Source organism: Aulostomus chinensis, chromosome 23, assembly GCF_037954235.1.
Source record: "Aulostomus chinensis isolate RoL2024-O1b breed Wild chromosome 23, RoL_Achi_v1.0, whole genome shotgun sequence".
NCBI classification, from domain to species: domain Eukaryota; kingdom Metazoa; phylum Chordata; class Actinopteri; order Syngnathiformes; family Aulostomidae; genus Aulostomus; species Aulostomus chinensis.
Genome location: NC_141342.1, coordinates 21,413,039 through 21,440,271, shown reverse-complemented (window position 1 = coordinate 21,440,271; position 27,233 = coordinate 21,413,039). Strand labels below are relative to the sequence as shown.

Genomic DNA, 27,233 nt, shown 5'->3' with positions numbered 1-27,233 from the left:
GTACACTAAAGTGAAAGAAGAAACATACACACACACTTATGTTCAATCTTGTAATTTTGAATTCATTTTGAGGCAAATGTAGTGAGGTGGCCTTGAGTTCATCAGTTTTAAATGAAACGGGAAGTTAAATCAACACCCACTGAAAAACTGATCCAGAAGAGAAAAGACTCCGGAATGAAACTAAAAGTTACAACAGGACGTGTTTGGAGGGAGTTCTATGGCTGAAACTTGAATAAACTTGAGTGCTGTACACTCACTTCCTCGACATTTTGTGCAATGCACAGGCAGGAATCTGCTGATGTTGTGATTGGACAGCGAGGTGACAGGGGCGGGTCTATAGTTACACTACGCACTCTGTGATTGGATCGGATCTTGTGGTGGGCAGGACTCGTACGCCGGTGTCTCCCTGGCTGCGCAAGACGCCATTTTGGAGTAACGGAGAAAGATAACGGAAAGATCGAGAAGCTAGTCTTCGTTAAGGTAATATTCGCTATAAATTGTTAACTTTTGCCACTAAAATGTCGCATTATATGAACAGACCGTTCCTTTGTTCAAACGGACTGGTTTAGTTGGGCGTTTGTCATGACGTCACGGTCTTCCGTCTTTACTGTGACGCGGCATTTAGCTATCAGCAGCTCGGCTAGCTGGTTCCTGAAACTGACCGACCAGACAACTACCGCTGTGGGTTTTTTTGCTTTGCTTTTATTGTTAATTATCCGCCGGGGTGAACTTTTACAGAATTCTTAAAAGGTTGCCGTTATACACTGAAAGAACGTGCCTCCCGTTTTACGTGTAGTTGCGTCCTTCATGTCGCCATGTTCCGCAATAGTTTGAGCCTCTCGTAGCGAGCTAGCGTGAACTCGGTTTAGCATCCGCCCTTAGTGAAGCTAATTTAGCTGTAATCTTCCTCGAGGATCCGGCTGAAGTAACTTGACACTTTTCACTCGTCTCGAACTAGACTCGGATCGCGTAGAAGAGGCCCGTGAGACGGTGTGCTACCGTCGCAGGCACACGTTCTATCGGATGAGTTTCCCCCCCGGCCTTTTACCCTAAGGTCGGGGTGTTGTTAGCAAGCTAGGGCGCTAACGCGGAGCTAGCGTCTTGTGACGGCTCACACACACACACCTCGGCCACATACCCCTTCCTCCAGTGGTAGCCTGCCAGCTGGAACAGGCCTCGCTTATCTGCTGATCAGTCGGCTTCCCAGATTGAGTCGCTGGGTCTGGGTGGATGTCGTTTTGGCGGTGAGATGTTGAGGTTTTACTGGAGGGTTCGAGTCGGCCGGTGGCGCGGTCAACCGCAGTGTTTAACCATTAAGTAAACATTTTGTTTTCCCACCGTGTTGAATTACCGTGGGGTCACCGCCACCGGCCTTCATTCGTGGTAGTTTCTGAGCTGTTAGCATTCATGACGGTTTTTTTAATCGAATTCCTACAGACAGGTTTTTGTTGATCGCCTCCTTTCCTGTCCTATCTTTTCCCTCCGGCGCGTCCCACCCTGAAACTGAAAATACCACAGACATTACACTTGTAAGCTTGTGTCTCTCTTTTGCTTTGACAGCTTCGTTGCCATGGGGAATATTTTTGCAAACTTGTTCAAGGGCCTGTTTGGCAAAAAAGAGATGAGGATTCTCATGGTTGGGCTCGACGCTGCGGGGAAAACAACCATCCTTTATAAACTGAAACTCGGAGAGATAGTCACCACCATTCCCACCATTGGTATGAACACCTGCCTGTTTATCTGCCTTGTTTGCTGAACACTTGGGATTATCTTTGTTACAGTACTATTTATGTTGGAAATGCTGAGAGGCTTTACTCACTGAAAAAGCTGTTTCCACTTCCCAGAGATGCAGGGAATGATGCAGGGTATTCTCATCAATATTGGTGACATGTCTGGTGTTATTTCACAGCAGTTTCATAGTTCTGCTCAAACCATGGAATGAAATCTGGACCGGAACCTCATTGTTTGTATTAAGACTAAAATGGAGCAGTCCCTGAGTTTTCTTATCTCAGTTTTCTGTTTGTTACAAGATGAACTTATTGCTTATTGATCGTCAGGTCCTCATTTGATGATGATAAAAGTTATAGGAGCAATAATAATGTACATTTCAAATGTTTGTTCCTCAAAAACAGAAGATAAAGGACTGCATAAAACACACAGAGGTTCAGTAAGAACAGAGTAACTTAAGGACAGTAAAAACTTTCCTCCATAAATAAACCAGAAAGTGTCAGATGAAAGACAACTGCAGGATTATGAAGTGGGGCAGCTGTTTGAACTTAGATGCTCTTACTCTGAAATTCATTTATCTGATTTTAAAATGTATTCACGTTTGAGTTCGAGCTTTTGTTGTGAGCACAGTATTTTATCAAAATTGCAATATGTGCAGTAGAGAGAGAGAGAGAGCCTTTGTTTGGTGCAGAACCCTGCACAAATCTGTGTTTTCCAATTAAAATGTTTATGCTGACATAAGAATGCTAATTCCTCCTGATACTATGAGTCACATCGCAGTATCAGTCAATATAATATCAATTACACATCCTTTCCAGGTTGTTCACACTCCTGTGGAATTGCCTGTTTCCAGCCAGGTTGTGATTCATCTCTGTTTCCCTGTTTTTCCGTGCAGGTTTTAATGTTGAAACTGTAGAATACAAGAACATCAGCTTCACAGTGTGGGACGTGGGTGGTCAGGACAAGATCAGGCCGCTGTGGCGCCACTACTTCCAGAACACCCAAGGTGAGCAGGGCTTCCTTGTAGCTGTCACTGGCGTCAGTGAGCACCACTGCCTATAGGTGGTGCCTGAAGGATGATCTGTGAGTTTGTCAAGCGGTGACTCACACACCATTATTCCGCCTTCATAGGCCTTATTGTCTCAAGCTGTTTCCTGAAATGTATATCCCCTTAATGCAAGACGATGTGTGGTAACCCTGAGGGGTGTTTCCTGCCGCCGACGACGCCTGCAGGTGAATTCTCCTCTGATGAGTTTTACGAATGTCCTTGAATGTGCCATCATCCACACACTGAACACCTGAGTGGTAATCGTTAGACATGTCATTATAAGGGAGTCTCCCAGTAACAGCATCTGTTGGTCCAGATGCAGTGGCTCTGGCTGCTGCTGCACCAACATCTTGTACATAAAAAACACTTTTCAGAAAACTGCAGCTGCCTCCCTTTGAGATAGTCAGTCATGTCCTGCCAACGGCACCATCTGATTGGTTACACGTCACAGTTCGTTGCCTGTGTTTATTCGTTTAGCTGATTTTATCTCGCTCATCGAGGAACCTTGAATGAGGACGAGAAGCTGCTCTCACTCTCGGGTCTCCACTCACCGTGGTGGGTTCAGGAGCAGCTGCCATTTGAGTCACACGGAATGTCTTGTTCACATCGAATCTTTTATTTGAAATTTTTGTAATTATAACCAGAATGATGCAGTAAATGACTGACATTCTTCTTTGATGACAGACTGAGGCGATTAATCAACAATCAATCATGTTGGTGATGGATTTTCCTACAATTGATTAAGAGAGGCAAGCTGCCTCGGCTCTGTCCTCCCTGGCCCCCCCCTGCAGCCCTCAGCTGGGTGGGTTCTGTGTAATCATGCTAACAGACGGACAGAGGGAGGGAATGGGTCCGACCTGCCAGGTGGAGGCTCAGAAACGTGTCCTTGTGAATCTCTGGGTGTAGGAAGTAAATGCTTTACTTTATTTGAAGGACTGACTTTTGCTAACCATCTGTGACCGGCTCTCTGGAAGGTGAGGTCAAGCATGCAGGGACTGGGGGGGGTGTACTGCATTCTGTGCTGGTGGGATGAGACGGGGGCTGGTGAGAGAACTGGTGGTGTTTTTGTGGCTGCGGTGAGTCCGTCGCTGTGTGAGTGAGATGCTGCAGTAGCATGTTGATGTCTCCATGTCCTCCTCGTGCTCTGTTACAAAGAGGCAAAAATAACTTGTTTGCTCTCGTGTGAGCGACCGTGATGATGAAGCATTTGCTGGCGTTCATGTTGGAGACTGACCGCCCCCCACCACAGGAACGTTGGAGCTGCCTTGCAGTGGTCTTTACCCACTTCCTGCTTCATGTTTCGTGGCTCCTCACCTTTGTCAAATATCAACACACACAGACTCTGCATTTGTCATGTGACTTCTAGGTGTGGCAATTAGCACGACGTAGCTTTGTTTGCCCTGTAGTTTGTGGAGTTGTTTATCTCTGAAGGGTCCGCTGGGATCATGGAGGAGGTTAGGTGATGGCGGTCGGCTGCAGGTCAAATCACCAGAACTCAAACGTGGACGTTTGACCGGCAGATTTTGGTTTGAAGAAGAAGTTTATTTTACAATTTGCAGGTGTCAACACTGAGCAGAGTGACTGAGCTGGACCCTCCACCTGAATATCCAGTCAATCCTCACCCCTCAACCCCTATCCACCTCAACCCTGAGGCCCCCCCCCCCCCCCCCCACCCCCTCAAGATTTAATTAGAACTAAAACTAAGTTGTTGTTCCTGACTTTGAGAGGACAGGGATGCTTGTATAGAACATGCTGTACAGAGTGTGTTTGTTAATGTGTGTGTGTGTGTGTGTGTGTGTGTTTGCAGGGCTCATCTTTGTGGTGGACAGCAACGACAGGGAGCGGGTGAACGAGGCCCGGGAGGAGCTGTCCAGAATGCTCGCCGAGGATGAGCTCAGAGAAGCTGTGCTGCTTGTTTTTGCTAATAAACAGGTGAGCGCACCTTTTTACCGGTTTGTTGTTTCATCGTCGCATCAAATGAAAAACACCTTCAAAGACAGTGAAACTATGCGTCTGTCAGGAAGAGGGAGGGCGCCATCGAGCTCCGGACTTGCACTTCTTAGTAGCTCTCTGCTAATGACTGGATAAACACTGCAATCTTCTGTCTTGTCAGACTTTCCAAATGCTGTCAGACCAAACTGCTCCTGTCTTGATGGTGAAATGAGTCATTTTACACCCAAATCTGTGGGTAGATATGAAGCGGCGGTGGAGGAACGTCTGCCGTCCAACCTTCCGCCAACTTGAGTGGAAAAATACTTTGGCCCTGTGTCCCTCAAGAGCTCCCAAGTGTTCTGACCCAACGAATCAGATTCTTGGAGTGAAACGAGTCGTTTTGCTGCAGAAGTGTGACTCCACAGTTGATAGTCAGAGCGAGCGCGTAGCATCACATGACAGCGGGGGGCGGGGTGTCACCATTTGACAGTTTTTACAGAAAGAGAAAAAAAAACCAGATGTTGGTGTTTTTGTGACAGCTGTCATCCATCAAGTGAGTGAACGTTAAACCCAGATTAAGGGATTAAAACGTGTATTTTCATGTCGCGGGACCTTTGAACTCGGCGCTTGTTGTTCTGATGGTTAGCAGCCGTGATTGTGCCAGGACCAACCTCCAGCCCGGCTGGCCACGTTCACTCTGCAGACCATTAGCTGTCTTTGTGTGGATGTGTCTCTGACCTCCTCTCCCCCCCCAGGATCTCCCCAACGCCATGAACGCTGCAGAGATCACAGACAAGCTGGGCTTGCACGCCCTCCGCCACCGCAACTGGTACATCCAGGCCACCTGCGCCACCAGCGGCGACGGCTTGTACGAGGGCCTGGACTGGCTCTCCAACCAGCTGAAGAACCAGAAATGATCCATTCCACCAGTTTTGATTTTTGTTTGTTGTTTATTTTTTTCTGTTTCGACACAGTGGCAGCACCGGACCCAGGCTCCTTCGCTCCCATCCAACCCCGGTTTAACCCCCGCTCTTTCTTTCAAGAACTTCTTTCATCCCCCCCGCTTTCTTCCGTCGTCCCTTGTCCGTACTCTTTGGGGCTCGAGCCTGTGCTGCGTGTGTGTGTGTGTGTGTGTGTGTGAGAGTGAGAGTGAGAGTGAGAGAGGGAGAGAGAGAGACTGACTGTGTGTGTGTACCTTGTGTGTTCAGCGAGTGTGTGGGTGTGAAGGCGTCTGTGTGTGCTGGCTGGGATTGGGAGTAACCCTGGCGTGCCTTTTACACCTCCTGTGGAATCAGCAGTCTGGTTTTCAAGCCCCTTCTCCATCCACCAAACTCAGCCTCCGCCCCCCTCAGCAGACCCCCCCACTCTCAGTCTTGCACGGCCCCACCCCCCACCCTCCGGAGGAAGCATGGTTTTCATACGGCAAAGAAAGAGCAAGGTTGCAGGCCCCGCCCCTTGGTAGTATCTGTTAACTAGAGATGTAGACTGAATGCTCAGTGTTCATTTGAACCTCCTTGTTTTTGAGACCCCCCAGTTAGAGATTCAATAAATGCATCTTAACCTGTATCAGGTGAAAGCAAATCAAAAACTAGAAAACGACAGCCCCTCCTCCCTCCACCCCCCCGCCCATCCTCGATCGTTCTGGTGTCATTTGAAAATCATGCTGTTTGTTTTATTATTATATTGGAATATAACAGATTATTCATAGAAATGGTTCTGCAACGAACACTACCCCCACCTGGCCCCCCACCCCCACTGAAACCGTGAAGCACAAGGCCGCCAAACAACTTCCAATTAGACCTGCGATCATGTGACTGGTATGAACTTCCCAGGGCCGATTTAGCAACGCCCGTCAGTATAATTGACTCCTCTAACAGTGTTGCTGCGTTCGTGGGTCATGTGGTCTCACTGACACGATCCTTGCCGGTTAACCGTGTCCGATACATTCACAAGCTTCACACGTTGTTCCTGTAAGTGATGTTTATTTTATTATTTCTTCCTGTAACTAGATTTAGCGTTTCTATTTGTACTGCGGAACCAAATGCATTTGAGCAGTTTGACAAATCCTGTAAGAATCTGCGAGGGCCTGAACTGACGATGTAGATGCCAGGATGCTCTTCTCACCAGTTTGAAAGCATCCGGCTGTTCGTGGTTGGGATGAAGGATCGGCACCAAATAATGAAGGCTCTTGATCTGTGAACCATCCTGACACCAGTGGAGCGTGTCTGGGTGTTTACAGGATACTCCACATGACAGCGCTGCACACGTCACCAACGCAACTCCGTCAGTAGCTCGCCGGTGAGCTGAAGGACTTGGTGGTCGGCCCGTGGAGGGGAGACGGCCTGCGGTTAACTGGTTGTGAGATTCAGCAGGCGTCCTCAGTGTTTAACCAAGGGGGTTCAAGCTGGCACTTCTGTCAAGAATGATTGTAAATCTGTAAGCTCCCCTGTAAACTGTTTCTGTGGGGATTTCCTGAACACATTAATAAACATGATTTGATCCAACAGTCGCTGGAGAGTCGCTTTCCTTGAGTCTGAAGAGTCGGAGCTGCCCAGGTCTTCACTGCCTCGGCTCCCCTCAGGTCTTGTGCCTCTGTCATTTTACTGAAGAGCTTTTCTCAGGCAGGTTGAGCCGGTTTTCTGTCTGCGTGAGTGTATTTATTCAGCTAACACCTGATAGGCTAGCAAGATGGTCCAAGTGTCCTATGATCCATCAGTCACCTGACAGAAGAGGTTCTCTTACTGGCCATCATCCTCAGAGACAGGCGCTAGTTAGCTTAGCCCAATGGCTGGTAGAGGGTGGGAAGTGTTAGCATCAGCTAGCTCAGGTCCAGGCTAGTTAGCTTAGCCCAATGGCTGGTAGTGGGTGGAAGTGTTAGCATCAGCTAGCTCAGGTCCAGGCTAGTTAGCTTAGCCCAATGGCTGGTAGTGGGTGGAAGTGTTAGCATCAGCTAGCTCAGGTCCAGGGTGCTGGTGTGTCCAGCAGGAATCCTCCTCCTCCTCATCATCATCAGTAGCAGCAGTCGCTCTTCTAGTCCTCAACAAACCTTTGGTTCTGTTGACCCAAGTTCCAGTGGAGCTTTGGAGGTGCTGTGTCAAATCACTGCTCCCAGTCAGGAAAGTAGTTCCGGCTACGTGTCTGATTCTACCACTACAACGTCTCCTCATGTTAAACTGGTATTCATCACCAAGGTTACACACAACCCTCCTGATATTAATGCAGGCAGAGACGGAGCTACGCTAACACTTCCCACCCACTACCATTTATTGTGCTAAGCTAACTAGCCTGGGTCTCAGCTCCCTAGAGGAGGGGCTCTATCCTCTCATCTGGTTATGGGGACGATGGACAATAAGAGATTTTAACAGAGGCTTTAAAAGTTACTTTAACTATAGAGAGAAGTTGACGGGATTCTGGTGAAAGTGGAACAAATTATCACGTTGCTTTGATGCATGCAGGAACAAGTTGTTGATCCCTTCTTGTTGACCTGGAGGTTCTATTTATCTACTGTAGGCCAGTGAACAAAGGTTAAAACAGTTGATGCGCCCCAGTGCATGCTGGTCCGCACCTGCCCAATAACCTCAGAGGCCCCCAGTTATAATAACTAACCTGTATTTCAGTAACTCTTCATAACATAAGGAAACGCCACGAAAGACAAAATGGCCGATGGCGAACAGTTCAGTAATACGTGGACAAAAAAAAATTAGAAAGTTTGAATTGAATCTGTTTCACGTAAAATTGACTTTTATTCTGAATTTAAGAAAGTAAATATGCACAATAAACAAGAAAACCAGAAAAAAAATCACATTTGGAGGCACTAAAAACTATTTTTTTAAATGATGGAAAATGTTAAAAAAAAAAAATCCAGTCTTGGGAGTGAATGTTTCTGCATTGTTAGGCCTTGGTTTGTTTTGTCTTGTCTTAATCACTCCCACCTTCCTAACGCTTATTTCAGGGCCTGAGCCAGAAGGCACTTCAGACGAAGACACTACTGAGTTTGCTCGTTATTCATTTATTTTTTAAAAAGACAAAGTTCTTTCAAAGACGGTTAAAAAAAAACAAGATGGCTGCTGCCAATACAATTTTTCGAGCTGTTAATGTTTAAGTCGACGGTTGCAGGTTTGCAGGTGACACGTGAGGTAAAACCTCACCACCAGATTCACCACTAGGTGGAGACATACAGCCGCCCACGGGCCATGCTGGTGTTCGTCCAGATGTGTCCCAAACAACGACAGCATGTCTTTATGAACACGCATCTCCCTGTCCTCTGTTTCCGAGCGCGCGACTCGTCTGTCTGGTCTGACTTTCATTCTTGATCACGTGTTTGCACTCGAAGACAAATTCCTCAATTAGTGAGTTTACCTGCAAAAAAGGTGATTATTAGTTTAAATGTGTCCCCCGAGATCAAAGTTAAATAAGCAAAGTTTTATTGAATCAAACACACACACACACACACACACACACAGGAAATGGGGGTTACACGCGCCATGGGTCCGTCTTCTTCACACCGGTTTCTTTGTTAGTAAAAAAACGGAAGTTAATGACCTCATCGCCTTTGTAAAGCCACAGGCCTGCAGCGTCAGGGGGCGGGGCTACACGCACACCTGACGCCCGGACTCCGCCCTCCTCCCGCGGCAGTGTTGTTGGAGTTTATGGTGCCAGACGTTCTCAGTTGTTTGCCTCATCAAAACCAGAATCTGTAATTCCACATTCAGGAGGCGATGTCCGCCAGCTGAGGCCCGCGAGGAGGAGACCACCCACCCGCCCGCCGTCCACAGGTGAGCCGCCCCGCATGCTAGCAGGCGGCTGCCACCGCACATGCAGGTCAGTTTAACCAGGACCTCTCGGTTTATTTAGACAGAACAGCGAGCCGAACGCGTTCGAGTGTTCGTGTCGGTTGAGTGAACGCGCGTCTCCGCCGGCCGAGCCGAGGGGACGACAGGTGAGACGTTTCTCCTGATGGGCGGCGGAGGTTTGGCGCGGCCGTCGCTGCACCTGCGGCGGGGTCCAGGCAGGTTGGAGCAGCTGGCGGCGACCTGTCAGTCCAGGACCTGCCCGGAGCCCAGGTCTGATGGGACGGATGGGATCGACTAGTTGTTTTGCTAAAACATTATCTCGTTCCCTCAATTTAGTTATTTCTTGGCCAAACAGACCATACAGACTCTATCCTTTTAATTCTTGAAAGGCCACGAGGTGTAAGTTGTTCCCACAAGTTAAGGAAAGAAGGAGACGCGTTGTTGGCTCTCACGTGGCTGCAGACCCTCCACATTGATCGGAATCGTGGTATTTCCTGGGAGGCCGAGTTTCATCTGGAGGCCGAAGCAGGGAGCTGAAGGAGGCTGAGGGGAGCTGAAGGAGGCTGAGGGGAGCTGAAGGAGGCTGAGGGGAGCTGAAGGAGGCTGAGGGGAGCTGAGGGAGGCTGAAGGGAGCTGAGGGAGGCTGAGGGAGGCTGAGGGGAGCTGAGGGAGGCTGAGGGGAGCTGAGGGAGGCTGAGGGGAGCTGAGGGAGGCTGAGGGGAGCTGAAGGAGGCTGAGGGGAGCTGAGGGAGGCTGAGGGGAGCTGAGGGAGGCTGAAGGGAGCTGAGGGAGGCTGAGGGGAGCTGAGGGAGGCTGAGGGGAGCTGAGGGGAGCTGAGGGAGGCTGAGGGGAGCTGAAGGAGGCTGAGGGGAGCTGAGGGAGGCTGAGGGGAGCTGAGGGAGGCTGAGGGGAGCTGAAGGAGGCTGAGGGGAGCTGAAGGAGGCTGAGGGGAGCTGAGGGAGGCTGAGGGGAGCTGAAGGAGGCTGAGGGGAGCTGAAGGAGGCTGAGGGGAGCTGAGGGAGGCTGAAGGGAGCTGAGGGAGGCTGAGGGAGGCTGAGGGGAGCTGAGGGAGGCTGAGGGGAGCTGAGGGAGGCTGAGGGGAGCTGAGGGAGGCTGAGGGGAGCTGAAGGAGGCTGAGGGGAGCTGAGGGAGGCTGAGGGGAGCTGAGGGAGGCTGAAGGGAGCTGAGGGAGGCTGAGGGGAGCTGAGGGAGGCTGAGGGGAGCTGAGGGGAGCTGAGGGAGGCTGAGGGGAGCTGAAGGAGGCTGAGGGGAGCTGAGGGAGGCTGAGGGGAGCTGAGGGAGGCTGAGGGGAGCTGAAGGAGGCTGAGGGGAGCTGAAGGAGGCTGAGGGGAGCTGAGGGAGGCTGAGGGGAGCTGAAGGAGGCTGAGGGGAGCTGAGGGAGGCTGAGGGGAGCTGAAGGAGGCTGAGGGCGCTGCCGAACGCTGGGCTCAGGGATTTGTGAAGCTATCAGAGACATTTTAAGGCCTGAGCCGATTTTATTTGAGTTAGGAAGCAAAAAGGAACGTTTTCTCTCAGCTGTCAGGATGTTGCTGTTTTCTCTTACTTTTGATTGTTTACTTGAATTTGATATCCAGTTTGTGGTTCTGGTTCCAGTAAAACCCTCTTAAGACCTCAGAGGACCAAATCATCTGATCAGATATAACACACACACACACACACACACACACACACACACACACACACACACACACACAACAGAGAACAACAGAACCTCCTTGCCTGCTGGACTAAATAACAGAGTAAAAACAGGAAGTGAGGAAACACTGGAGGCTGAAAGAATAAAAGAAAGAATATGACTGCAAATAATCCTTTAATGATAAAAAAGTAATAGAATTTTAAAATTACTAGAAGAATTTTAAAAGTATTGTCAGCTTAAAAGTGGAAAGGTGGATAAGATGGACCGAGGTAAAGAGAAATAAATGGACTTAAAGGCATGAAAAATAATCTGCAGAATAAAATTCCAAAAATGTCATAAAGGAGCCAAACAAGAGTCTGCTGAGTGTGACTCACTGCCGGTGAGGAAACCAGAGGTACGACTCACTTCCTCTGAATGTTTAACACACTCACACACACACACACACACACACACACACACACACACACACAGAGGCCTATCAGGCAAATGAACATTTAGAACCACAGACTGCTGCATTCTGGGTCTTGGTGTTTAACGGGAGCCCTTCGTCTCTTTGGGTCTTTGATGTTTTTACATCAAAGACGTTGGGGGCCGGCGCGTGGAACGCTTTCATCTGCTCACTCAAGGCTGCGTGCGGCGATCAGCACCCATCGAGCAGCCGTGATGTGTGTTCCTTTCCCGTTTCGTAAAATAAAAGTACATTTCAAATGTGAGGTTACTGGACGCGTTTCCTGTGTGTGCCGTTGGTTCTTTTTCTGTATGTTGAGTGACGATCAACTGAGTCCCGCTGTCACTCTCGTCTGGTTTGATGTCACGTCTCCTTCGTCGTTGAGTCACTGATGGAAACGGGCCGGCCCACCTCGCTGTCCAAGCAGCAGCTGCTCACGCGTGTCTCCGTGTACGTCCGCATGATGCGTATCGGGACACATAAGCAGCAGGAAATGTAAAAATGGAGCTGTAAATTCAACATGTCTGTCAAACTCGTCACTCGCTGGTTTGTTATCTAAGTCACGGCGCCCTCTCCTGGAGCGGAGGATTGATTTGTTGTGTCACCAGGAGCTGGATAGTAAAATGTCGTAGTCGCAGCATGAAATCAAGTTATTTATCGTAAACTAGCAGGGCACGTGGTGTTGTTGCTCTTCACTTTGACGTCAAACTGCCTGAGTCAGTAAAGCAGCAGCTGCGGTGACGCGCCGCCACGCCGCCAATGACTCAGACGCAGCTCCGCAACAGTGGAACCACAACAGTGAGTCACACTTCGGTTCTTCACAACACACAAGGAGGCGCCACGCCGAACAGGAACCAGAATATCCACAAGTGACGGCACCCGAGAGCGTGCGCCTCGTCACACTCGTCTGCATATTCAAACCATTTCAGCGGCGCCGCATGAAAACAGGTTGTTGTTACTGGTGCTTTTGATTCACTAAAGCAGGAAATGAGATCAAAACAGCGAAGCTGAAATCCAAACCTTTCTTCCTGACCATGTTTTGTTGCCATGGTGACACGTACACGGTAATTACCTCTGAAATACAGCTGTTAAGTGAGAGTTTCTCTTCCTCTGTTTTGGTTTGACGTGAGTCTGTCAGCTGGAGGTTCGCGGCTCAGTTTGAGTTGTTGTGATTCAGACAAGCGCAGAAACGCAGCAGCAGCACGCCGCCGACTGCTGCACATCAGCTTCTCTTATCGGCCCTTTATCAGTGAGGGCGGAGCTAGCGAGCCAATCATGTGTGCCTGATGTAACCTGAACGTGTTCACATGTGTGCTCAGCCGCTCCTGTTTGTGTCGTCCCATGAAACCCACGTCGGAGTTGTCCAGGTGTTGGTGGGAGAAACAGGAAGTGATGTAAAAGTTCTGGTTGTCTGGATGACAACAGGATCCAGTTTTTACAGTATCAGTCTGTTGGAAAGGTTTCCTGGGGTTGGTAGTTCATGTGATTGGTGGGGGAGGGGCATAATAATCCAAGAGAGTGCTGTGATTGGTTGTACCATTAGTCCCGCCCCTTAGTGCAGGATGAGTCATCAGATGTTTGAATGTCTTAACAGGAGGAGACAAAACAGCAGGTAACCAGATTAAACCTTTGTTTATAACCTTTGATATCAGCACCACACGTGACCCTGTGGCCCTCCACCTTTGACCCTGTTGCCGTCAGTTCTGTCTTGGTTTGTGGAGAACCGCTAAAGCCTCGGCCTGTCCCCCCAGGAGACGTGATGGAGGTGGCCGGGTCCTGGACAGAAGTGTTTGAGGCTTCAGAGAGAAATGAGACGCCCGGGGCGGCAGAGACGCTGCTGGGGAGCTCCACCCTGACCCTGGCCCCCCTGGTGGCCAACGCCCCCCCCTCCCTCCATCGCTCCCAGCCCATTCTCATCACCTCCAGCAGGTACAGAGGGTTGGCTCTCTCACACACACACACACACACACACACACACACACACACACACACACACACACACACACAGAGTCAACAACAGCATGAGAGTGTGTGTGTTGACGCAGGTGGAGTTTGTTGACTCGAGTCAGTGATTCAGCTTCAGGTGGTCGGTCATGTGACGTGCAGACCGGTTTCTGTTCACACTGCGCTGATGACACATCCTGGTGCAGGAGCCAAATTCTCTCTGCTTGTAGTTTCATGTTAAAGTGACGTGAAACAGCGAAACGCTCATCGGTCATGTGACCTTCAGGCGTGAGTTTGAAGATAGCCAGCAAACCAATCGTCGCCGAATGAAGTGATGCCACATCGTTCCTGTGTGATTCTACCAGGGGGAATTCATCCATCCTTCGACTCCTGCTTTTTTTGGCAGCAAAAACGAAGTAAATCCCAAACTGGATGAGGGTGAGCCGGAGTACGGATCGCCAGAAGTGCCTCGCCAGAGCTGCTTTCCTTATTTCAAAGGAACATTTGCAGCGTTTTAAACTCAAACTAGTTTCAGCTTTGTTTCGACGGTTCAGCAGCTCTGTGGGAGAATGTTCGAGTTCACACGCGTGTCAGAGGTCAGCACGTGAACGCGTCATTATCCCCCGGCGTGGCATTTACTGGCCTACTTTATGTCGTAGAACAAAATCCCAACCTGTGGACCACAGCTCTGAAGTCCACGCGGTCTCCAGTCAGAACTCATCCGGGGGTTTGGTTTGGCCACGTGACCGAGGCTTTGATTTTGCTTGATTTGTTGGATGTGGTTCTGGTCTCTGTTCTTGGTCATCTCACCTGTGCCTTTGTCCTCCTCTCAGGATGAAGGGAGTAGATTCCTTCTGCGCCTCGGGACCCTCCATCCCAAACCCTTTCCCCGAGCTGTGCAGCCCCTCCAAGTCCCCCGTCATGGGGTCCCTCCCTCCCCCCTCCAGCGACAAACACGTGAGTTCCCGTCCTCCTCATGAAGCAGTCGTTATGGTGCCTCTCGGTCCACGGCCTGGTTTCCCTTCACACCTGCTGACCTTCACCTTCAGCTCTGTTATTCCTTCCTGTTGGGAATTCCTGAGATACAAACTTGACACTGTTGAACATTTTGTGTTTGTAAAAAAAACGACATCAGTAAATTCTGTGCTGGCGAGCTTGGAAGCGCAGCACGTCTGAACCAGCTAAATCACAGCTGAGGTCATCAACAGGTGATCATGTGACTGTTGCTCTAACGCCTGCTGTGATGTAAGAAACCGTGACGCCTCCTCAGACTGCAGGTAAAACTGGAGACGAGGGTCCCCATCAGGACCCGCCGGGTCTGGATGCACAAGTGCCTCGCTGGTTTGGTTCTTGTCACCTCATGTAGAGCAGCGGTCACCTGACCAGTGGGATGTGTCACGGGTTCAGGTTCCAGGGGTTGTGGCAGATGCCGTCAGTTCCTGGAACCTGAAACCGTTCTTCCTGGTTTGTTACCAGCGTGACTGACAGCAGCGTTGCCATGCCAACACTGGTCCTCACACCTGCTGCAGCTCCACTCTCATACACACTCACTCACTCTCTCGCTCACTCACTCTCTCGCTCGCTCACTCACTCTCTCGCTCGCTCGCTCACTCACTCTCTCGCTCGCTCACTCACTCTCGCTCGCTCACTCTCTCGCTCGCTCACTCACTGACTCACTCACTCACTGACTCACTCACTCACACACACACTCACTCACACACACTCACTCTCACTCACTCACACACACTCTCACTCACACACTCTCTCACTCACTCACTCACTGACTCACTCACTCACACACACTCTCCCTCATTCACTGACTCACCCTCTCACTGACTCACTGACTGACTGACTCACTCACACTCACTGTCACTCATTCAGTCACTCTCCCACTCACTGACTGACCCACTCACTCACACACACACACACACACACACACACACTTTCACTCACCCACTCACTCACTCACTGACTAACTCACTCACTCACTCAATCACTCACTGACTCACTCAATCACTCACTCAGTGACTCACTCACTTGCTCTCTCACTCACTCAGTCACTCAATCACTCACTGACTCACTCACTCTCTCACTCACTCACTCACTCACTCACTCACTCACACACACTCTCGCTCACTCACTCACTCACTCACACACACTCTCACTCATTCACTGACTCACCCTCTCACTGACTCACTGACTGACTCACTCACTCACACGCACTGTCACTCATTCAGTCACTCTCCCACTCAATCTCTCACTCACTCACTCACTCACTCTCTCTCACTCACTGACTCACTCTCACTCACTCTCTCACTCACTGACTCACCCACTCACTCTCACACATACACACACACACACACACACACTTTCACTCACCCACTCACTCACTCACTGACTCACTCACTCACTCAATCACTCACTGACTCACTCAATCACTCAATGACTCACTCAATGACTCACTCACTCAATCACTCGCTCGCTCACTCACTCAGTCACTCAATCACTCACTGACTCACTCACTCTCTCACACTCATTCTCACTCACCCACTCACTCGATCACTCACTGACTCACTCACTCTCTCACACTCACTCTCACTCACCCACTCACTCAGTCACTCAATCACTCACTAACTCACTCACTCTCTCACACTCACTCTCACTCACCCACTCACTCAGTCACTCAGTCACTCACTGACTCACTCACTCACTCTCTCACTCACCCACTCACTCTCTCACTGACTCACTGGGTCGGTCCTGGCTGAATGTCCTGCAGGAGCTGCAGCCTCGTTGATGTGATTCTGCGTGTCTCATCTGCTTGGACTCTGTTTTATGACATTATTATATCGTAAGGACATGGAACATTCCTCTCCGTGTCCTGCGGCTCAGGATGAAGGGAGACACGGAGCGCAGGAGGACTGGGTGGAGTCAGTAGAGAGGTTTTTCGGGGGACGTAGAACTCATCAGTATCTGATTCCAGAGCTCCTTCTTGTTGCTGCTGCTACTAAAATATTGTAGAGGTTGGTCGTGATGGATGTGGTTTTTGCCCCGCCCCTCCTCCTCCGTGATTGGGTGTCTGAGTAAAAAGTGGCCATGTCAGGTGCGCCTCCGTCTTCCTCTGCTGCTGGTAGCTTTAAAAGCTCCAGTGACCTCAGGAGAGGTTGAACCCGCCTGAGCTGGAGGTCCTTTCTGGTTTGATGTGGATTAGCAGACGAACCCCAACGTTGTGGGAGGATTTGATGATAAGAGTGGAGAGAAAGATCTCCTCCCCTCCTCCCCCTACGCCTCCTTCCTCCTCCCTCCTCCCTATAATAAAGCCTCCTACCAGTCAACTGACCAGATATCAACCCTGAGGAATGTTCCTCCCCGACACGTGGCTGCTTGATACGACGCCACTCACCCGACCAGTCTGGCCCGGCTGATTGGCAGCTGCAGCTGTCTGGTCAGGCAGGTTTCTTTTCCTCTGGCTAGAGGCGTGCTGCTGGATCCAGACGCCACGCTCACCCCTGAAGAACCTTGGCGCGGTGGTGACGGGAACACGCTGTCTGCATGCGTGTCTGCGGAGGTCCGTGACAAAGGGGAGGACGATGTAGAGCTCTGGACATTCTTGTACATTTATAAACGTGTACATGGCTTAGGAGACAGAACATTGATGGGAGGACATGCATGGTGTTCTGATGTCTACACCTGGCGGCCTCGTCTCTCACTGTCAGGACCCATTAAACCTGGCTGGCGGTTCCTAGTTGACAGGTTCTTGGCCTGACGGTCTGGCTTCCTGTCATGAGTGTATCAGCATTGACGAGGAGCCAAAAGGAGCTGCAGGGTGGTGTTGTGTGTTGTTACTAAACCGACTTCTTACAAACAAAAACCTGTTAAAAGAATTCTGGTGCTGCAGGTCGTCCATCATTTAATATGACAGATTGATGAAGGATAAATCAAATATAAGTATCAGTATTTGGATATGAGCCGTGGTACTACGAGTACTGCCTGACTCAAACGTACTGGTACTTGCCTGGTCGGTAATGAACACGTCTGAATTGTCATCTTTGCAGAAATGAAAACTTGAGCCTCTGAGACTTGAAATGAAAAAGGTTTGACTTGCACTTTAAAGTCAAAAAGAAAAGCATCAGTGTTGAAATGGAGTGAACGCAGTTTTTCAAGTAAAAGTATGTTTCAACCAGAGTCCAGGAGTCTCATCTGGTTGATGTGACTCGCCTCAAGAGAACAGGATCTGAACGCCTGCTCTTCTTCTTCTGTGGTCTCCATCCAGCTGATAAAGGTGTACAGCGAGGACAGCCACAGCAGGTCGGTGTGGGTGTCTCCCGGTGCCACGGCCCGAGATGTCTGTCACATGCTGGTCCAGAAGGCCCACTGCAGCGACCAGGAGAACTGGGCCCTCTTGGAGCTCCATCCCAGCCTGGGTCTGGGTAAGACTGGACTGACCCAACCCGCCGTCAGGAAATACGAAGTATTAGTATTTGTCCAATGTCCCGCTGTCTCCTCAGAGAGAAGTCTGGAGGACCACGAGGCTGTGCTGGAGGTTCAGGCAACCTGGTCCCTGAAGGGGGACACCAGACTTGTGTTCTGCAAAAACTACGCCAAGTACGAGTTCTTCAGGAAACCAATGGTACACATCCTGTCACTCAGATTCTACAAATCAGGAGTTTTCAAAGTTCTGATGGTTTAATATTTATGTATTAAGTTAAAATATTACTATTTGAATCTGGTTGCCCTGTAAAATTACATAAATTGAAATCATACATAAAAATGATCAAAGAATTTGAAAATTAGATAGAAATTAGTCCAAAAAAGAAGAACACAAAACAAACGGAGCGGGAACAGCGTCTGTCTTATTAATAAAGGGGTTAAACTACTGCTCCTACTGTTGAGGACCCGCTGGAAGGACCCCCGGGGGGCCTGTGACCCGGCTTTGAAAACCCCTTCTCTGAGAACATCCCTCCCTTCCCTGTAACACCTGGAGCAGCGACCTGGAGGGTTCTGATCCAACGTGTTGATGTCATGGCGGTTAGCGAGCCGGATGACTGACAGGTTGCGTGCTGGTGCAGACTCGCCGTCTTTATGCTTCAGATACTTCATGACATCAGATCTACTCTGTCACTCGAGCTCAGTAAGAAAAAAAAGGTGACAAAAAGTTCAATTGTAGAACCGGTTTTAAGAACCTCCCTCTGATAAGCGTGGAGTAAAACCACACCGCCCCCACATGGGCGCCGTGTTCCTTCACCTGATGGTTCAGGCTTCACTCTGCATGGCTGATGATTTAATCGGAACATTTCTGCTTGTTAAGGATTTTAAACAGAGGTGTGTGTGTGTGTGTGTGTGTGTGTGTGTGTGTGTGTGTGTGTGTGTGTGTGTGTGTGTGTGTGTGTGTGAGAGAGAGAGAGAGAGATCTGAAGCTGGATCCCGGGGCAGTGATAGCAGCGCTGGCTTTTTGTCTTGTAAATGAGCTTCTTCTTCTTCTTCTGTTCTCAGCTCTTCTTCCCAGAGTCGATGATATCTGACAGTGCTGATGTCAGCAAGGGGATGACATCATCACAACTTATTCAGGTAAACCTGCAGTACACATTTAATCTCATCTGTCTTTTACTTGATTATGATGACTCATCCAGATGGGCTCTTTTTATGTTTTTTTTTTTAACCACCTGTGACTGATTGTCAGCAGGATTACTACCTGTGGTATCATCTAGCACCGTCCATTCCTTTGTAGCATCATCTAGCATCCTGTAGCATCGTCTAGCATCCCGTAGCATCGTCTAGCATCCCGTAGCATCGTCTAGCATCCCGTAGCATCGTCTAGCATCCCGTAGCATCGTCCATTATTGTGCAGCATCCTTCAGCTTTGTCTAGCATCGTTTTGCGTTCTGTAGCATTGTGTGGTATTGTGTAGCATTGTGTAATAATGTGTAGCATTGTTTAGCATCATGTAGCATGAGTCAAGAAAGAAGCCACTGGATGTTGTGATCGTTTAATCCATCAGCATCGGGGACGTGCAGGAATTCTGCTCTGCAGTGACCTCCCGGTAAACTAGATACTTTTAGACCTAAAACAAAAGGAACATCAGAATGTGAGGTGTGAAGCCAATGACTGTGTACATGTACTCAGTACTCCAGGAGTATTCCAGGTTTTGCCGCTATGCCAGAACTAATTCTGTTTACATGCAGCCTTGCTAACACCTACATACTTCAAATGTGAGGAACTCTCATAATCTGACTGGAAGATGTGACATTCAGAGTGTACAAGCAGACATTTCATGTTAACATTCCTACTTTTATACACAGCAGCGCCCCCTAGCGGTGATATGATCACTGCCCACCACAGCCAGTCCTAATGTAGTCCTTGATTGTAGATGAATGCTAACAGCTTTGTGTTTGTCAGAACCTGCTCCGGTCCGGCACGTGTCCAGAAATTCAGGGTTTCCTGCACGTCAAAGAACCGAGCCGGAAGTCCTGGAAGAAATTTTACTTCTTCCTGCGTCGCTCGGGCCTCTACTGCTCCACCAAAGGTTCCTCCAAGGTGGGCAGAGTCGCACTTTCAGACCCCAATTCTAAACCAGACCAGACAGAGTCCAGTTTCATTGTGTGTTGGTGTGTGACTAGGAGCCTCGTCACCTGCAGTACGTGGCCGATCTGGAGGACCTGAACGTCTACACGGTGGTGAACAGTCGGAAACTCTATGGAGCTCCTGCAGACTTCACCTTCTGTATCAAGGTAACCACGACCTGTGTGTGTGTGTGTGTGTGTGTGTGTGTGTGTGTGTGTGTGCCAGAGATTCGTGTCATGTTCATGTAGTTAATGCATTCGTCTGAGGTTGTCACGGAATGCCTGCAGCTTCCACTCTGATCAGAGAGGAGACGAGCTTTAATCACCTGCTGTAATAGAACACACCGCGGCCGTGAGCTGCACGCTAGTGTCGCGTCACATTCACCTCAGAGTTTATGACATTATAGTTAGTCTGGCTGATTATTTCCACACCTCTGATATGTGTTTACAACCCCCGCGGAGAGCAAGCGAAGGTCAGGCTGTTGTCTAAGAAACATGACAGTCGTATACGCTTTTCCATTCGCTACGATGAAAATCTGCTTTTCTTTTTCTGCATTTTGAACATCATTGATGTTAAAATTAACCAAACTGTTTAGTGCGAATGATGACTGACGAGATATCTGACAAAATCAAGCTTTCCTTTCTTGAGTCGTTTACATCATGTCACCCTGTTATCTGATTGGCTGGTCACTCACGTCACCTGATCCAGTCCCACTGTCTGCCTCCCCTGTTGGAGATTACGTCACATATTAAATACTCGTCAAAGGCGGTTAAAGCAGTTTCTCACCTGAAAACGTGAATTTGTCTTTGAAGTACTCACCAAAAGGAGCCTTTTATTACTTGGTATTGACTCCAGAATGCAGTAAGAGCCAGACACGTAAACCTGCTGGAACTCCTCTGTCTGAGTGCCAATTCTGAACTGCCGGTTTATTTTGTTGCGCAACCAGTGACCCATTCACACATCAATCTGGTGTGTGTGTGTGTGTGTGTGTGTGTGTGTGTGTGTGTGTGTGTGTGTTTTTCCAGCCATCCAGGAACCCCGTCCGAGTTCAGGACCTGAAGATCCTCTGTGCTGAAAACGAGCAGACACGGACTTGTTGGACATCTGCGTTCAGATTATTTAAGGTTTTACCCGACAAACGCAACTGATATTAGAGTATTCTCTATGAATCAATTTATGAATAATTTTGACATTGTGTGTGTGTGTGTGTGTGTGTGTCAGTATGGGAAGCAGCTCCAGTGTAACTACCAATTATCCAAGTCGGCCCCACAAGTCCTGGAAGGAAGTAACCTGAACGATAGCAAAGTGAGTCCATCACACATTCCACCAATCTACACACAACCAGCCTGCATGTGTGGTGTGATACTGTGTGTGTGTGTGTGTGTGTGTGTGTGTGTGTGTGTGTGTAGTCAAAGTCAGAGGCCAGCCTGGTGGCCATGGACTTCTCTGGGAAGAGCGGAGGACGAGTCATCCAGAACCCAACAGAAGCCCAGAGTGCAGAGAGGGAGGAGGGCCAGGCCTGGAGGGTGAGGATGGCCAGATGTGGGGGGGGGGGGGGGGGGGTGGTGGCAGAGCAAAGATGGATGCAAATGGGGGGGCGATGATGTGATTTTTCACCCAGAAATTTATTTTGTCTTTCAAACATTGACAAAAATATTTTTTCCCTCCTGCTTTACTTTTTTTGTGCCTCGAGAATGCAGAAAGAGTCAGTCATGTATATTTAGCTTGAAGCTAACGAGTCAGATAGCTAACAACAGCTAAACTGTTAACAACCTCTGAAGGTCATCCTGTGGTAGAACTCCCGTCTCGTTCATCTACAAACGCTTGTGAATGAGCAGGACCAGCCACACTTTCAGTTAAACAAAGTGCGTTGTGCTTGTTTGTCGTGGTTCTGAACCGGAAGTTTGACAGCTTGTTGGTTTTTAGCTCAAACAAGTCTTGGTGGATTACCGAGAGCACATCAGGGACTCAGAACTGCACCGGAACTAGGACAGAACTCATTAATATTTTCATTTGTTTCTTTTCTGGTGCTGGTGTAGAGGCGGGAGGCGCTGAGGTGCAGTCTACCCAATCTGAACTCTGGTGCCAGACCGTCCTGTAAGTCCACCTGATCCAGGACAAGATCTGAGAGACACGGTGCGGTAGCATGTCTGGCTCACATCTTTGTCTTTGTTTCTAGCGATCCACAAGACGCAGCCGTGGTTCCACGGTGGCGTGTCGAGGAAGGAGGCCCAGAGACTGATAGAGAAGCAGGGACTGGTGGACGGGTGAGTGTTTTTGGGGACATTCCTCCTGAGACCCCAGGAACAATAAAAGTCGGGGCTACCGTTCTATGCTAACAATCAACGCTAACAGGCGGCAGTAACATTTAGTGCTAACAGTCAGTTCTTAAATTTAGAGCTACCACTTAAGCACTTACTGCTGCAGCTGCTAACATTTAGCACTCATTCAGGAAATTGCATGTTTTGGTAAATTAACCGAAGTTCAGACTTTGTCGACCTCCCCTCTCGAGTCCTCCTCTTCTCCCGCCCGTATTTACACGCGGTTAAGAGGAGTTGTCGCGGCTGGAGTGCGGGGAAAGAGTTAATGTTCCTCCGACTGTAACAAACTGAGTTAATTATTTGGTGACGACATGTTTAGATGATGTGTGTTTGTGTAGAAGATGATGTTTACGTGTGTGTGTGTGTGTGTGTAGGATGTTCCTGATCCGTGAGAGTCAGCAGCATGCTCAGTGCTTTGTCCTGTCGCTGTGCTACAAGCTGAAGACCAAACATTACCTGGTCATCCCTGTAAGCAACCCCCCCCCCCCCCCCATACACCAGGGATTGTCTCACACTTGTGTCTAATCTAACTCTTCTTCTGGTCGCAGTGCGAGGACGGCGGCAGGAAGTACTTCACCATGGATGACGGCTTGACTCTCTTCATTGACCTTCTACAGTTAGTGGAGTTCCACCAGATCAACAAAGGGATCCTCCCCGTCTGCCTCAAACACCCCTGCGTCTGTGTGGCCCTGTGAGTCCCGCTGCCCCACCGCCACCCCACCAGCTCAGGATCAGCCCCTCCCCCCCTCGTGCCTTCATAAACTTTGGTCGTCGGCGTGATCGCGAGCGCCGGCCCGAGTGAGAGTCTGAGTGCTCAGGTGTGTCGTCCATGTGAGAGTCTTATCAGGACGCTAACGTGGACTCATGGGACCTGAGAGCCAGACAGTCTTATCAACCTCTTGCGTTTTTAATGACTCCCCCACGTCACGTCACATGTGCAGCTCCAGAGTCTGGCTGGGTTTTATTTTTAATCAATGAGCTGCTGTCACCGCAGCGATGGCTTAATTTGCCATGTTGGACAGACTTTCTGCACTTCAGGGGTGTTTGGAGGAAGAGCCACGGTGCTGTGACAAAGGCAGCAGGGCCGGCCGCTGCTGCTGCTGTGGTGCAGACTGCGACCACCAGAGGGCGCCGCGCAGCCACCTACGAGCAGCTGGAGCTCCAGAGAACTAATTTCCTGCTGTGAGATGTCAGAAAGGAACATGAGGATGGATGCTGGAGAGAATCGTGGTACAGCCCAGGATGCAATCATGTAGCATGTGAATTCTCAGGTGAGACTTTCAGTCGGATCAACTTTGATGACTCGAAGCACTCAGCTGATGCTGTATTTGCACAATCACGGTGAAGGGAAGCTGCGTTTTGATGCTTCAAAAAAGGGCTGCAATCAACATTAATTTCCATTTGTGATTGTCAGAAAATCACAAAACTGACTTTTTAGAAGCCAGAATATTCAGTTTGCTATCACATAAGACAAAGAAACGGCAGCAAATGATGGGAGTTCAACATTTAAGCTTCAGCGCTTTTCAGCTGCTCCGTCAGTGACTTGTTGAGTTTGTTTCTAACAACCAGAGAACCTCTGATACTGAGAGATGCAGTAGAAGCTCCTGACAGAACATCGTATGTTTTATTTCACACAGAATATTTTGCACTTGCTGTTTGCTTTTTATGACAAAGATCCACCGATGAATATTGTCATCAATCACTCAGTCCGACGGGCCAGTTTACCTTTTTTTTTTTTTTTTAATTTTTAAATCAGAGGGTTTTGTTAGTTTTACTTATTAAACACTTTTGTGCTCTTTTCAGACTTTTTTTTTTTTACACAATGAATAAATAATTTCATATGAAAAAATGGATTTTCTTTACTTTTATGTACTCTTAAGGTTCTTAAAGTGGGGTCAGGGGACCTGCAGGGGTCCTCAGCAAAATGAAGGCTTGTTTGATTTCTCTTTTTCAAAGCAGAGGAAACCTGGATCGCTGATCTGACCTGTAAATACATAATTTAATTATTAGAAATAAAGTTCTGGTCGATGTCTTTACATTTTGTACTTAATGTTCCTTAAAATAATAAACTTTTATAAAAAGGGAAGAAAACTTAAACAAAATCTTTCATAAAAAATAAAGTGTTAAACTTAAAACAGAAAAGGGTTCTTTACATTTACGTCGATGTTGGTGTTGTTGAGGGTCTGGTCGCGACGCTGGATCAGCTCCCTGTCTTCCTCCGGACCTCCAGGCCAGGTTTCTGGATATGGGAACCGGGTCTCAACGGTCCTGGTTCAAGCGGCTCTCCGTCGCCCCCTAGTGCTTTTTTTTTACGCCAGGTGTCGCAAAACGAATCGAAACTCTGTCCTGCTGGACTGCGATGGGAGAAATGAGAAGGTCCAATGTCAAGGTAGGTTTTGATTTTGCTGACAGACACCGGCTATGTTAAGATGTTTGTTGTAAAAGTGAGTCACGCTACAGCTCCAACCGGAGAGTCCCGTGCGCGAACTACCGGGTTTCGAACTAGAAAACCAGAGGTCAACACCGAGTACAACCATTCTCAGGCAGGTTGTGTCAGGAGTCCAGGAGAGAAGTTAATATCGGTTGGTTGGCCCTGAGCTCCTCCTGGCCTCCGTTTACTCCTTTTCTGGAGCTCTGAATCTTAAATGATTGAGTAAAACCGTGATGACGCAGCTAATTTTAGCAGCCCGAGTGGTAGCGTGAGCTAATGAGTGTTAGCATAAACTAACGAGCGTTACCAGAAGTTCACTATTTCGAGTGTAAGCGTATTAATGTTAACCAAAGCTAATGTGTGATCGTATAAACTAAGGAATTTTAGCATAAGTTAAGTAGTTGAAGTGCAAGCTAATTAATGTTGGAATTGGCTAATGAGTGGTCGCCTAAGCTAATGAACGTCCGCGTGAGTTCAGGAGTGGGAGTGGAAGCTAACCGGGGCAGATTACAAAGTAGCATCAGCTTTATTTACTGTCAAACACGACTAATTTCTCTGTCACAGGACAGGAAAGGACATTTGCTTCGCTGCTGAAATCTTCATTGTGAATTCTTAGGATAAAATGCAGGAATGTTGTCAGCATGAGCACGGACCACAGGAGAGAGGGAGTCAGTGACCTTGTGCCTGCACGTCCGTGTAGCCTCCTTGTTGCTCCTCAAACCACATGAACTTTCTAGTTGACAAACCAGCTGCAGCCATCTTGCCATTCCTGTTCCTGAAAAGTCTTTGTGCCAGCTAAAACTAAAAACAAGATGAGTCACAAGTGATTTTTTTTATTTTTGACAGGAAGACTTTGTAGAAAACACCTAAATTGTTTCATACAGGTTACAGATGCAGTTACAGCACTCTGCCTGTAGGGGCCGCAGCCACCCAACTCCAGTCCCCGCGATGGAGGCTCCAATCTCACAGTTACACTCAGTCTCACATCAAAATAACTTTGAAGCTGTTATTTTAAGGAGAAGGTTGCGTAATGTTGCTCAGAGGCCTTTATCAGCCCTGAACTGGCCTCAAAAACCTGGAGAGAGTCCTGACGGAGCGACATGAAAGGCTGCCTGGAGGTGATGGTGGCGTTCCTGGCACAGAGTTCCCACATCGCCAGCTCCAGATTCAGCACTGGCCCACTGTCTGCTGGTGTGCAGTTAAATGCCACTGTACTGTGGTAACCCATCCTCTCTGCTGCAGCCCCTCTGCGGAGGGGTTGCTATGGTTACAAATTTCTCTCAGCTGGCCTAGATGGGCAGGTAAATTGAGGAGTAAAAAAAGGCAGAGACAGGCCGGGAAGGCTTCAAAGAGAACTCGTAAGCACAATTAAGGATAAATGAACGCTGATTCAATTTCTCAGGTGCAGCAGCGGCAAGAAATCAAATATGATCCTCCTCCTGGAGAGGAGAGCTCAGGTTAGATTTAGTTCAGGGTTTCAAGAACTGAGCTGCAGCTTTTAGAATATTTTCCATGAAAATAAGCCTTCCTTGATTACGCCCACAGGGAGCCCAGAGACCTGGACCTTTGAATCATGACCTGGTTCCTGGTTTCTCTTCAGCTCTCTGGACTTTTTCACACAGACTTTTGTCTTAGTTTGCATTTTTCTCTTAATTTCCAGAATTTGAGACGGGATGAGCTGAAAGTCCCCATGTCGTCCACTAAAACCTCCATCCAAATTCATCAATGGCAGGAATGATTTTGTGCAAACTGGTGCTGCCCAACTAGAATTTTTATGTTCTTAAAAGTACTTTGTTTTTTTGTTTTTGTTTTTTACCAGAATTATCTTTTCAAAGTTCAGACAAGTTCTTGAAACATTTTCTAAGCTTGGTGATAAGATTCTTAAAATGTTCAGATGAACTTATGTTGTTAATCTTTGATCTGCAGAAGCGCTTCTGGATTCACCGAGAAGTCGCACAGGGAAAAACCTTCATGTATTCAAGACTTCTCATGGTGAGTCTTGATGAACAAATACTACTTTTTGAATGTATGTGTGTGTATTCTCAGTCATCCAGGTCATTGTAATTCTCAGGAATAATCAGTTTAGGCAACTGGACTGGTCTGTCAGTCTGGTGTTTACTGGTGGATCTGACGTAGAACTGAACCTCCAACATCCAGCAGTCTGGTGTTTACTGGTGGATCTGACGTAGAACTGAACCTCCAACATCCAGCAGTCTGGTGTTTACTGGTGGATCTGACGTAGAACTGAACCTCCAACATCCAGCAGTCTGGTGTTTACTGGTGGATCTGACGTAGAACTGAACCTCCAACATCCAGCAGTCTGGTGTTTACTGGTGGATCTGACGTAGAACTGAACCTCCAACAACCACCAGT

The 27,233-nt window shown here is 48.6% G+C and overlaps 2 protein-coding genes across 3 annotated transcripts; both read left to right on the top strand.

The window, feature by feature from the left end:
- The first annotated feature begins 354 nt into the window (after positions 1–354).
- Positions 355–7,217, top strand: arf2b (ARF GTPase 2b). Of its 2 annotated transcripts, none has more exons than XM_086194499.1 (5): positions 355–480; positions 1,561–1,718; positions 2,624–2,734; positions 4,584–4,708; positions 5,464–7,217. In XM_086194499.1, the coding sequence occupies exons 2-5, from the start codon at positions 1,571–1,573 to the stop codon at positions 5,623–5,625; spliced, it is 546 nt and encodes a 181-aa protein (XP_086050625.1). In that variant the 5' UTR covers positions 355–480; positions 1,561–1,570; the 3' UTR covers positions 5,626–7,217. The 2 variants fall into 2 exon arrangements, with proteins under 2 accessions (XP_086050625.1, XP_086050626.1); XM_086194500.1 differs by lacking the exon at positions 355–480 and adding an exon at positions 522–681.
- A 2,106-nt stretch (positions 7,218–9,323) lies between these two features.
- grb7 (growth factor receptor bound protein 7) lies at positions 9,324–24,371 on the top strand. The gene is made up of 15 exons (XM_086194553.1): positions 9,324–9,483; positions 13,358–13,535; positions 14,384–14,507; positions 17,821–17,977; positions 18,056–18,177; positions 19,041–19,115; positions 19,944–20,081; positions 20,165–20,275; positions 21,134–21,232; positions 21,330–21,413; positions 21,518–21,634; positions 22,148–22,205; positions 22,288–22,375; positions 22,804–22,897; positions 22,978–24,371. Exons 2-15 carry the CDS (start codon positions 13,366–13,368, stop codon positions 23,122–23,124), a joined length of 1,584 nt encoding a protein of 527 aa, XP_086050679.1. The 5' UTR covers positions 9,324–9,483; positions 13,358–13,365; the 3' UTR covers positions 23,125–24,371.
- Positions 24,372–27,233: the final 2,862 nt, after the last annotated feature.

What these genes read in the sequence shown, in the direction of transcription:
- grb7 (XM_086194553.1), top strand. Translation starts at nt 13,366, where the DNA reads ATGGAGGTGGCCGGGTCCTGGACAGAAGTGTTTGAGGCTTCAGAGAGA. An exon ending in GTAACCTGAACGATAGCAAA is followed by an intron (nt 21,414 to 21,517) that starts GTGAGTCCATCA and finishes GTGTGTGTGTAG; the next exon opens with TCAAAGTCAGAGGCCAGCCT. An exon ending in CTCTGGTGCCAGACCGTCCT is followed by an intron (nt 22,206 to 22,287) that starts GTAAGTCCACCT and finishes CTTTGTTTCTAG; the next exon opens with CGATCCACAAGACGCAGCCG.
- arf2b (XM_086194499.1), top strand. Translation starts at nt 1,571, where the DNA reads ATGGGGAATATTTTTGCAAACTTGTTCAAGGGCCTGTTTGGCAAAAAA. An exon ending in CACCACCATTCCCACCATTG is followed by an intron (nt 1,719 to 2,623) that starts GTATGAACACCT and finishes TTTTCCGTGCAG; the next exon opens with GTTTTAATGTTGAAACTGTA. An exon ending in TTGTTTTTGCTAATAAACAG is followed by an intron (nt 4,709 to 5,463) that starts GTGAGCGCACCT and finishes CTCCCCCCCCAG; the next exon opens with GATCTCCCCAACGCCATGAA.